This window comes from Bactrocera tryoni, chromosome 4 (genome assembly GCF_016617805.1).
Source record: "Bactrocera tryoni isolate S06 chromosome 4, CSIRO_BtryS06_freeze2, whole genome shotgun sequence".
Taxonomy (NCBI): domain Eukaryota; kingdom Metazoa; phylum Arthropoda; class Insecta; order Diptera; family Tephritidae; genus Bactrocera; species Bactrocera tryoni.
This window is the reverse complement of record NC_052502.1, coordinates 75,154,273-75,166,760: the sequence shown is the minus strand read 5'-3', so window position 1 is coordinate 75,166,760 and position 12,488 is coordinate 75,154,273. Positions and strand designations below refer to the sequence as shown.

The 12,488-nt window shown below is 30.0% G+C and overlaps 1 protein-coding gene and 1 long non-coding RNA gene across 5 annotated transcripts in view; both read left to right on the top strand.

The window, feature by feature from the left end:
- Positions 1–4,736, top strand: part of LOC120773551 — a 65,485-nt gene extending 60,749 nt beyond the window's left edge. Inside the window, exon 3 of the long non-coding RNA XR_005705183.1 lies at positions 4,438–4,736. This is a non-coding gene — a long non-coding RNA (uncharacterized LOC120773551). The remainder of the gene's footprint in view (positions 1–4,437) is intronic.
- Positions 4,737–4,936: 200 nt separating this feature from the next.
- LOC120773549 (ELAV-like protein 2) lies at positions 4,937–12,130 on the top strand. 4 transcript variants are annotated; one of them, XM_040102510.1, is made up of 6 exons: positions 4,937–6,101; positions 7,244–7,288; positions 7,398–7,658; positions 7,887–8,130; positions 8,922–8,966; positions 11,636–12,130. In XM_040102510.1, the coding sequence occupies exons 1-6, from the start codon at positions 5,912–5,914 to the stop codon at positions 11,958–11,960; spliced, it is 1,110 nt and encodes a 369-aa protein (XP_039958444.1). In that variant the 5' UTR covers positions 4,937–5,911; the 3' UTR covers positions 11,961–12,130. The 4 variants fall into 4 exon arrangements, with proteins under 4 accessions (XP_039958444.1, XP_039958443.1, XP_039958446.1 ...); XM_040102509.1 differs by having other exon boundaries at positions 4,937–6,110; XM_040102512.1 differs by lacking the exon at positions 8,922–8,966.
- Positions 12,131–12,488: the final 358 nt, after the last annotated feature.

The window sequence follows — 12,488 nt, the reverse complement described above, 5'->3', positions numbered from 1 at the left end:
ATTTGTGTGTGTGTGTGTGCATTTGAACTCATGTTGCATGCAACCCTTCGTTCATACACACACTTGCACTCAAGCAGTTAGGTTCATTCTGCATGCAGCACAACAGTACTGCTCCAGGCGCTGTTAACGAGCAGTCCAACAAGGCAGCAGCTAAGCCAGCGGGTTTGGCTGGCTAGTTGCATGCCACACAGCAATTCTGATTAGAAATCCGATATGACTGTATGTAAGCGTGTGTATCTATGTATTCTATGTAATAAACGGTGTTGGAAATATAAATGTAAATCAGCTGAAGTGGAAAATTATAATGAAAGACAAAAGAAATTATTCAAATCGGAAAAGGAGCAGCTATGTAAGGACTTGTGGCAAGTAGTTGAGGCGAAGTGAAGGCGATTTTATTTATTAAAGCATAAATAATTCACATAAAATGATTAATATTTTGTCGAAATTTTTTAAAAGTCTATTTTAGAACTTAAAATGTTCGAAAAGCTAGGATTTTGCAATTTTAAAATGCATGAAACTTGAGTAAAACTTAACGAATTAATACGCTGAAAGTCTTTTAAAATACACCAGCTCTACGAAAAAACTCAATTTTATGAAAAAAATATGCTATACTTAAGAAAAACTTAAGGAAGTAATGCTCTGAAAGTCATTTAAGATACACCAGCTCTATGAAAAAATCAAATTTGAAAAAATATGTAATATTTAATAAAAACTTAAACAAAACTTAAGCACTTAATGAAAAATTAAGTAAAATGGAAATTGTTGCAAAATATGTTATACTTGAAAAAACTTACCTAAAAATTACTTAGCATATTATTTAAAGCACAGAAGTTCTATGAAGAAATCAAGTTCAATAAATAATACTTTTAAAGTTATATATGTAAATCATTCCAGTTCTATGAAAAATTTAAAGTTGATAAAAAAATGTGTAATACTTAATAAAAACTTAAACAAAACTTAAGCACTTAATGAAAAATTTACTAAAATGGTACTTGCCAATTACATTCGGCTATTTATAGTAAAATATTAAAAAAAACCTACCGCAAATGCTTACTATTTGTTAGCTTTTAATCACCTCTTTCATTAAAATTATGTATGTATGTATGTATGTATGTATGTATGTATGTATGTACATACATATGTACATAAGAGCTTGAAAATTATTGGAAATTAAGCATCAAAAGGATCGAGGAAAACTTAAAGAAACACCTTAAAAACTTTTAAATTATTTTTTTCGTACTTTTTACTTTAAACTTAATCTAATACTTAACAAAAACTTAAGTGCTTAACAAAAAGTTGAAATTAAACTTTAAAATTCGAAGAAACTCAATCAAATACTTAGCAAAATTAATTTTTTTTTTTACTTTGCTTTTTAATTTAAATTTAATCAAATACTTAACAGAAACTTAAGTGCTTAACAAAAAATTTAGAATTCTGCAAAAATGGTGCTTAAGTGCTTAACAAAAAATTGGAAATAAACCATTAAAAATCGAAGAAACTTATGCAAATACGTAACAAAATTTTTTAATTTTTTTTACTTTACTTTTTAATTTAAACTTAATTAAAAATAGCAGTTATGTAAGTGCTTAACAAAAAAAAAATCGAAATTCTGCACACAAAAATTTTTAAATTATTTTTTTCGTAGTTTTTTACTTTAAACTTAATGTAATACTTAACAAAAAGTTGGAATTAAATTGGAAACAGCTAAAAATTATTGGAAATCAGGCATCAAAAGAATCGAGGAAAACTTGAAAAGACACCTTAAAAACTTTTAAATTATTTTTTTCGTACTTTTTACTTTAAACTTAATCTAATACTTAACAAAAACTTAAGTGCTTAACAAAAAGTTGGAATTAAACGTCAAAATTCGAAGACATTTTCTTTAAATTTACTTTTTAATTTAAACTTAATCAAATACTTAGTAGTAACTTAAGTGCTTAGCAAAAAATTTCAAAATTCTGCACATTTAAACATGTGTTTAACAATAAATTGGAACTAAACTATCAAAATTCGAAGAAACTTGTTCAAAACTTAAGTGCTTAACAAAAAATTTTAAAATTATGCTTAAATGATGCGATATTTATAGTGTTTAATTTGTTGCAAAATTTTTTTTTCCAAAATTTTAGTGGGCGCACTTAAGTGTATATGTAAATGTTAATTAGCAACATAGTAAATGCATTTCTCCGAAAATTTCGAATATAATTTTTGACTTACATACAATCAAAATCAATTAACTCTTTCTTCATAATACCTTTCCCTGCTAGGCTTAAAATGCAACAAATTTAATTAAAAACCGCCTGTTTTCCAAGCACTTGTGTTTCAAAAGAGAGGGAACAAAAGAAAAACAGTTAAACCGGAAAAAATGCCAACAAAGCAAATGAAATGAAATCTATCTGTGAATTAGTGAATTACTTCCCGACAATTGCACAAAAATACATGGAAAGAAAAAAATATATCGCCAACAACCACAAACAATAGGAAGACTTGCAACTAACTGCATTTGTGGCACAAAAACAAAACGCACAAAAAAAAAACAAAAACAAAGGAGACAAAAGCGCACACTGTTGGCATTGTGTGCTAGCGCTGGCGCTAAAGTCATAATCCGCATATGCTTAAAACAAAAACAAAAAATCGAAAATAAAAACACGAAAGCAAAAAAATGATAAATAAATAAAAGAGGGTTTGTATGCGGCCGCGCTGTCGGTGATTTTTAAGGGTTGTTATTTAACCCAAACAACTTGCTGAACACATACACACACTCTCATATATGAAGCATAAAAAAGTTGATTAATACCCATGTGGGCACTAATATCGCCCAAACGCATATGTCAGTGCATACCCCCCACCACCGCTCTCTCCTCATTTAATTACATCTTTTGCCGTGGGATCTCCCACTGCGCTCTACGCAGTCTGCTTTTTTTTGCTTTGCGCCCTGATAGCCCGTATTGCATTACACTTGCCGGTGCTGTTGTTGTTGATTAAATATGCTTAAGCCTGTGTACTTACGGTGTGTTGGTGTATGTGTATACTTGTCCAAGTGCATATATTTTCTGATTGAGCACTTCTTGAAAGTCATGATGGAACGTTTATTTCCACTTCAATGTTGGCAAACAATTTGATCAATTGTTAATTATATTAAAAACAGTAATTACACATACGTGCATATATGTACATATGTGTGTGTGGGTGGGTAGATTAGCGGGGGATGGTCTTAGGGGCTTACATTCGACTTGTGATAATACAAAATCGCAAGTAATTTATTTATTTCAGACAACTATTTTACGGTACTCTTACTGGAATTAGCAAATGCTTATGATTACTTTTTGAATTACTTGGCAGTACAATTAGGATTGCCTAAAATTACTTTTTTTTAATCAAAAATATTACGTTGTGTTTGAAAATTTACGATAATCTTACTGGAATTAACAAATGCTTATGATTACTTTTTGAATTACTTGACAGTACAATTAGGATTGCCTAAAATTACTTTTTTTAACCAAAAATATTACGTTGTGTTTGAAAATTTTAAGTATTTACCACAAGTCATTGTTATAATTATAGCTAGAGTTTTCAATACAATACCATTACCTTGGGTAACACATTTGTTGTTTACTTTTTGCATAATAATGCAAAATTGCAGTAATTTTCTACGTTCGAAATAAATATTTAACGATACTCTTTCTGTAAAAATCAATTACATACCATTACTTTTTAAATTACTTCATAAACCCAACACAAATACTTCAAATATTATTATTTTCGATGTTATTACAAATATTGCATAATGTTTGAAAATGTAAAGGATTTGCGATAAATTTTTGTTTTATAATTTCTGCTAAACTTTTTTTTACATTACCATTACTATGAGAAAAATTGTCATTGTTGACTTTTCATTACATTACCATTACTATTTGTAAAACTTTCAGTAGCGCTAAAATTTACATATTGGTATTCATATAATCTTATTACAATTATTAAAATTCATATGAATTTCATAATAATACTAGTACTACCCATGGTAATTAATTAATTAATAGTAATTAATTCTTTTACACCTTAAGTGATGGGACTCATTCTAAAAATTCAGTTTCATTATTAAAAGCGGAACAAATACTACGATCATTAGCATTACACGTTGCATTTATCGTTACTAAACTTATTACCAATACCATTACAATAATAATTACCATTACAATAGTAATGGTTATTGGCAATTATTAAAAGCAGTACAAATATTCTTACCAATATCACAACACGTTTAATTATTATTACTGAAATTATGGTTAATACCAGTAATGTAATTACCATTATAAACAAATACCATTACAATAATAATTACCATTACTAAGGCAATTACTAATACTGTAGCGTGCCACTTCTGGCTTAAAACGAAAAAATATGTAGTTCGAGACTAATTTTCTTTTATTCTCCTTACAGATTGATTATTTCAACGTGAGCGCAATCGTGCAGTTGTCAAAAAGGGAGTAGAAACTCTGTGAGTTAGCAAAATCAAGAGAGCGGCGAAGTAAATCGAGATCCAAGAGAATCTTGCAAATCTACACCACCAAATAAAACCAACTATACTAAACTAATGAGAATAGTAGCAGAGCAAAACAAATATCCATAAAAAGGAGCTAACGAATAATCATATTAAATTTATACAAAGAGAATATAAAACCAACAGTTTATAACAACAACAATATATATATATATATATCTATATATAAATATAAAAACGTGACATACAAATACCAATGTTCCATAAAGCACCAGCAGATCAAGAGAGCAACAGCACCAACAGCCGCAGCAGTTAAGAGAGAAAAAGAGAGAGTAAAGAGAGAACTTAATACAACATAAAAGCAAATTTTTAAATAAATCTTAGTGAGCGGAGAATATAAATTATATAAAAATATAAATATTGCTGTCTTTTTGCATTTTTGCAATTTTATAAAAAACAAAAACAAATAATAAAAAAGCAAATATTATAATATATATATACTATATATACTTACAAAGGCGAATCAATACACGAACAATCCTTTGAGAAGCAGAGATACACACTTAACGAACATAAAGAATCATTAGCAAAATTTACTCTTTTAACTTAAACAACAACAACTAACTAAAGAAAAACCAAAAAGAAAAAATCATTGAAAAATCAATTTTACTAAAAAGCAAAATTTTAGCGAAAGAAACTCATAAACACACATACAAAGAAACGCGCGTAAAACGATCGTAGTTGATCTAAAACCCATACACCAAGCAGCAACGCAGAGCGAAAGCTACCAAAAACGCACGAAAGCTCAAAGTGGCCACAAGCGAAAGCTCCACGCCAACAACACAGTGTAAAGTCTTCTAGTCAAAAAACAAAAAAACAAAGAAAGAAAGTAAATAAATAAGCAAAGCTAAAACTATTTGCAATTTGTGTAAAGATAATTTTTAGCGAAAGCTTACTTAAACTAACTTACATACATACTTACTTACTTACATACTTAATTTCCAACGGGACTTGTGCAAAGCGCAATCAAAGCTCTTATAAAAGAAATATTTAAATTAAATTAAATTTAAGCGACATTTAAACAAGCAGTGAGACTAAATACTAAGCAACAACAAATCATTCATACAAATAAAGCAACTAAGCGCTAAGCAAACAATACAGTTAGATAGCCAGGCGAGCGTGCATAGTTCAAAAGCGAGAAAGTGCGTGTGTAGGCAGATCATAGATCGTGCGCCAACAGCAAGGAAGAGTTAGGCGAGTAAGAGAGAGCACGCGTTCGAGCGCACACAACCGTTGAGAGCGAACTTCAAAATTACGCCCCAAAAGCAAGCAAGCGCCGCAACAACAGCAGCAGCAGCAGCAACAACAGCCGTTAATAAAAAGCAAACGCCACAAGCAAGCACCGGCAAGAAAATGACCAACGCCATGGATATTGTGAAGAATGGCAGCGCCAATGGCTCCGTCGATGGCAGCTCAGATGAGTCGCGCACCAACTTGATTGTGAACTATTTGCCACAGACAATGACGCAAGAAGAGATGCGTTCGCTCTTCTCGAGCATTGGCGAATTGGAGAGTTGCAAGCTTGTGCGCGACAAAGCCTCAGGTAATTTGGGTAAATATGCAACTTTTTTCACACTAATTATTCTGTAAGTAAAAGCACTTAAGTTGTGCTTAAGTGAAGCTTTAGCACAAGTTGTGTGAAAACTGGCAGCGGTAAGTGTAAAAATCGCGCAACACACAAATTGTGCTTAAGCTAAGTTTATCTATATTTCAAATATTCAAGCGCAACTTAAGTAATACTTAGCTATTTAGTATTAACTTAACTTGGGTGCTTAAGTTACAAATTTCTAGTTTTTTTTCATTCATTTATTTAGCGAAAAATAAATTAACTTAAAGAAATTAAATAAAATAAAAACTTAAGCTTTACTTAACCAAAACTTAAGCACTTAAGTAATTTTAATTTGAGTTTTCTTTCAGTAGCTCGTATGAAAAAAAACAAATACAATTTTGTACTTAAGTAAAACTTAAACAAAACTTAAGTGCTTAAGTAAGTTTCCATTTTTCGTTCCCTAATTTAAACGAAACATATGTATGTATGTAAGCTTTAGAAATTAAAATAAAATAATTCAGTGAAACTTAAGCTTTACTTAACCAAAATTTAAGCACTCAAGTAAGTTTAATTGGAGTTTTTTTTTCAAATACAATTAAGTACTTAAGTGAAACTTAAACCTTACTTAAACAAAACTTAAGTATGTACTTAAGTAAGTTTGCTTTTTCCGTTCTTTAATTTAAACGAAACTTAAGCTTTAGAAATTAAAGTAAAATAAATCCGTGAAACTTAAGCTTTACTTAACCAAAACTTAAGCACTCAAGTAAGCTTTATTTGAATTTTCTTTCATTAGCTTCAGCGAAAAAAACAAATACACTTAAGCAAAAAAATAAATATATGTAAATATAAATATAAATAAAATATAATACTTAAGTGAAACTTAAGCTTAACTCAAACGAAACTTAAGCTTTACTTGAGTATGTACATAAGTAATTTTTGTTTAAGTAAAGCCAAGGATGTTTTATTAATGTACTTACATAATTAAAAATTAGTTACTTGTGTTAAACTTACGTAAAAATTAGCAACTTTTGTAAAACTTAGGAAAGATTTAGTTACTTTTGTTCTAAAAATTAACTAGTTCGTAATGTGTAGCCTAAAAATATTAATTTTAATTTTTTATTTAATAATTTTTACAGTGTTGCCAGCTTCGTTGACCGCACTCAATCCGGCATTGCAGCAAGGTAAGCCACCGCTTTAATTCGGTAACATGCGTTAAGCTCAAACTTATAGAATTATGTTTCAATCCGTTTAACGTCTCTCACTATCTCTCTCTCTCTCTTTCCGCTGCAGTCGGCCAAAGCTTGGGCTACGGTTTTGTTAACTATGTACGCGCCGAGGATGCTGAGAAGGCCGTTAATACATTGAATGGCTTGCGTTTGCAGAATAAAGTGATTAAAGTATCATACGCCCGTCCAAGTTCGGAATCAATAAAGGGTGCTAATTTGTATGTATCGGGTCTTCCCAAAAATCTATCACAACCAGACTTGGAGGCACTATTCGCATCATATGGCAAGATAATTACATCTCGTATACTCTGTGATAATATTTCTGGTGAGTAAAGCTTTTAATATACAAGTAAGTTAGACCGCAGAGCGCTGTGGGAGCTTTTATATAAGCTGATACACACACCAGCTTATGGCGCTCAATACAGTGCAGACTCCAACCATGCGCTGTTTTAGCTTTGACACCTTCCGTTGCTGTCACTTTAAGCGCTCTCTGTCAACTCTGCTCTAATTTTATCAGGAAAACATAATTAAAATTACGTTTTGCTTTTCATAGGTCTATCGAAAGGTGTCGGTTTTATACGTTTCGACCAACGCAACGAAGCCGAGCGCGCTATACAGGAATTAAATGGTAAAACGCCCAAAGGTTACACCGAACCAATTACTGTTAAATTTGCCAATAATCCCAGCAATAGCGCCAAAGCTCAACTCCCACCACCATTGGCCGCTTATTTGACACCACAAGCGGCTGCCGCAACGCGTCGACTCGCTGGCGCACTGCCATCGGCTGGACGTATAAGGTAAGTGCCATGAAGTGAAAGCTTAGGAAAGTTCGAAATTTATTGTAGACAATGTGAAAAACTTTGTGCAAGCGTAAATACATAGTATGACAAGGTGCGCATACCAGTTAGTTGCGCGTGCGCAAGCTTTTAAGTACAGCTGAGCGTAGTGAAAGCTACAGAGTGTGAAAAAATTACAGCTGTGAGTTAACAGCGCAATCTTTTCTATGAAAAATAGCTTTAAACTAAAATTTTTTTCATTTAAATTACTTTCTTAGTAAAGCGCTAGTTTAGCCAAGTCAAGCACCAAAGCGTTTTTGCAACTTTAAAGCCCATTTTATAACCTCAAATAACCGGTTAAATCGATAGTTCTAATTTGGTACTTCAAATTTTAATTTAACTCAAACATATATTATTTTCAATAAATAATAGCTTCAAATATCAAGCTCACTATTGTTTATTTTTTCATATAGTTTTTAATTCCGTATTTTCCTCACAGAGTCTAGCTGTATATTATTTCTGAAAATGTGAACCAAACCATACAAAAAGTACTTCCAAACACATTTTTCAATTAAAAAAAATCTGAAATTAGAATTATTTAATAATTTTTTTCAAACAAAAAACGATAGTTTGCGACCTTTACGAAATTGAAACGATCTCAGCAGTCATACTAACCGCAACTTTTTTTCGCTACTATTGTTTTTACTAAAACCGTACTCATTTAATTTTTCCTTCTTTATGTTTTTCTTTTTCTTCTAATTTTGTGGAAAAAATAATAATATTGACCGAAAAACTACCGATTTCGTTTTTAGCATTGGAAAAAGCCCGATGTTAGCCATTAACAAGGGTTTGCAAAGGTGAATAATTTTTGTTATTATTAAAATATTTATATTTTTATAAACCTTTGTTTCAACAAATTGCAACTGTGTGTAGAAAAGTAAAAGAAAACGAGATTTGTGTGAAAAAATATTTTTTTTTAAATTATAAAAATAGAAAAATTTCAAAGACAGTTTATTTTTTTTATTTTAAATTTTTCTATCTTATTCGATACACTAAAAGATTTTCAATTTCAAAATTTTATTTGACACACTAAAAAGTCTTAAATTTGAACACTTATTGTGAAAAGAGAGAACGAAAAATTTTATTAAAAAATTTAAAAAAAAAATTAAAGCTTTTACATGTTTTTTCTGATATGGTAACTCTAATTTAAAAAAAAGTAAATATTATAAAAGTTAAAAAAAAGATTAAAGTTTTTACATATTTTTTCTAATATGGTCTAATTTAAAAAAAGTTAAAAAAATATTTTAAGCTTTAATACATTTTTTTCTTATGTGGCAACTCTAATTTCAAAAAAGTAAGCATTAAAAAAGTGTTAAAAAAATTAAAGCTTTTACATATTTTTTTCTAAAGAGTAACCATCTTATCTAAAAAAAAAGTAAATATGACGAAAAGTTTTATTGAATATATTATTTAAAATTAAAACTTTGACTCTAATCTAAAAAAACGGTAAATTTGACATCAAAGAAATATCAAAACATTTTTAAAATGTGCTTGCTTTCAATGTTAATGCAGTAAATTTTGCCCTTAAATTTTTTCAGTGTATCATTAGCTCTGAAAAATGAAATTTAATTTGCTATAATTGTACTAGTAATTAACTTTTCCCCTTGGCTTTCGACTGTCACCGCTCTATAATCTTAAATTTTGCGTTCCTGCCTTTCAATAGTTACACTGTATTATACTAAATGTGTGTTCTTTTCGGTTTCTGGGTGGTTTTTTAGTTAAAGTTCTGCATTTCGCTCTTATACAAAGTATTTTGAAAACGTAGGACTTTAAAAAATTCTCTTCTTAAAAACACATTTTCATCTACGCTTGTATAATAGCATACTTACACTTGATTTTTTTTTTGTATTAATTTTTTTTAATTTGGTTTTTTGTTTTTATATTTAAACAGAAATACATTTAATTAATAAAATTATGTTTTATTATTTTTTGTTTAAAAAAAATTATGATTTTATTATTTTTTATTTATAATAAAAATGTTATAAATTTTTTCGACAATTTTTAACACTGTTGCTGTATGTACTTGTTGTTTTAACTGTTTACAATCACTAATTGCATTTAATTTATAATTAATTATCAAAAGAAAGGCATGCAAAGATTTGTGTGATTTAAGAAATTGTAATTTATTAAAAAAATTTTTAAATATTTAGTTTCTTTTAAATAATAGAACCGCTCGGCAGGGTTGTGTAGTGCTATATATAACTAAAATATAACTTAACGAGAGTATTTTTACGTTTAAAGAGAACTATCAATAAGAGAGCGACAACTTTTTCTAAACAACGCCAGCGATGCTCAGCTATTTATATTATATTTATATATTTTTATATTTTTAATTTATTTTTTATATTATTTTTTTATTTATTTTTTTTTATTAAAAAATGAATGGAAAACCTGTCAAAGAAATGTATTATGAGAGAAAACTATGCAGTAAAGAGCAAATATTGTATAAAGAGAGAGAGATAGAGAGACAGAATATAAAAAGAGAAATTAATAAAAGTAGCAATAACTGTAAAAACTGCAGGAAGTCAGAAATACTTTACCTCCCGGAATAACTCTTTGAGTATAAATGCAAGCTTGAGCAGAATTCTACTCGGCTTTTTATTACACAAAAATTAAATTTTCGGCTTTTCGCTTACAAAAATAGAAAAAAATGACAAATATAAAAGATAGAGGTAGAAAAAATAGAGAGTAAGAGAGCTAAAATTGTGCTGGCTTTGCACAAATCCTTCATAATTGCATATAGATTTTTGTCACTAAAAAGTTAAAGATCAATAGTTAAAATTTGAGCGCGTGAACTATATTTTCAATGGTGCGTTTAAGTCGCTCTATCTGTCATATATTGAAATAACTAATTGCTCTCCAAGCACCAGTGAGCTTCAAATGAGTGCAGCAATGTACCTTGTTGGCTGTTCCTCTCTTAATAAATATGTATCTGGACTGAGTCTGAGTTTTACTCACTAATACTCATTTGAACTTTCTGCTCACTGAAATGCTGAATATTAATTCAATATGCCAAATGTAATTATTTTTATTTCCTTCTTTACTTTTTATTTTTCTATATCTCCTTTTATTTCCTTATGACCAATTTGTTCATAATCTAGTTGCTCTCTTTTCTAATTTAGAAGGTTGAACACTCCAAAGATTACCACTCATATTTTCACTCATTCTTAATCTCATATTCAGTTGTTTTATTCCAAAATATTTATACTAATCTTTATTTATACAGAGTATCAACTTTCTCTCAACGAACTCAGCATAAGAATTAAAAAAATAATAAAAACAAATTATTTATGTATTTTTCTCGTAGTCTATAAAGTGAAAAACTCAAAAGCGCTCACTGAGTTAATGTATTTAAAACACGCGCGCTCATTTGTTCTAATCATAAACTAGCTAACTCTCATTATATTATACTTATCTTGTACTCTCCCTCTCTCTCTCTTTCTCACAATTTTTTTTTCGGATTTAGATACTCACCATTGGCTGGTGATCTCTTGGCCAATTCGATTTTGCCCGGCAATGCAATGACCGGCTCCGGCTGGTGTATATTCGTTTACAACCTCGCACCCGAAACGGAGGAGAATGTTTTGTGGCAGCTGTTCGGCCCATTCGGTGCCGTCCAATCGGTCAAGGTTATACGTGATTTACAGACGAGCAAATGCAAGGGTTTCGGTTTCGTGACCATGACGAATTACGACGAAGCGGTTGTGGCAATACAATCACTCAACGGTTATACACTCGGCAACAGGGTGTTGCAAGTTAGCTTTAAGACAAATAAAACCAAAACCGCTTAAGTGAACTTGAGTGGGGTTAAGAAGAAGAAGCAAAACAACAGCAACTATAGGAAAAACAGCAAGAATGTGAAGGAAAATGAAAGAGAAGGCAAAACGGCGGTAGTGAAAGAGAACGGGAGCGCAAGCACAAGCAAAGTGTTGATGAAAGAGAAGTAGAAGTAAAGCTTTGCTCGCGCTTACGCGAGCGCAAAAATATGTGAGAGATAGAGCAGGAGTTGAGAGCGTGAAATTAGTGAAAGGAAAGCAGGATAAATAAGCATGAAGTGTAAGCAACAACTAGTAAACACCGCAGTTCAACTAAACAACAGCAAAAAAGTTAAAAACATGCAAAAAAAATATTTAAAAAATTTACATAAATTATATACACATATTATATATGAAGCTGTAGTTATGTGTGCAAGAGAGACAGCTGAAAAATATTAACTATACAAAAAGTGTTGAAAAATGAAATTGAAATTTACCACTAGTCACACAAAAAATTAAAAAAAAGCAAAAAATATTTTTCATTGAAGAAAATTAGTAAAAATT

Bases quoted from the DNA above. Each gene is read 5' to 3' on its own strand.
- LOC120773549 (XM_040102509.1), top strand. From the start codon at position 5,912: ATGACCAACGCCATGGATATTGTGAAGAATGGCAGCGCCAATGGCTCC. The intron at 7,289-7,397 runs GTAAGCCACCGC...TTTCCGCTGCAG, and splicing joins CAATCCGGCATTGCAGCAAG to TCGGCCAAAGCTTGGGCTAC. The intron at 8,967-11,635 runs GTGAATAATTTT...TTTCGGATTTAG, and splicing joins ATTAACAAGGGTTTGCAAAG to ATACTCACCATTGGCTGGTG.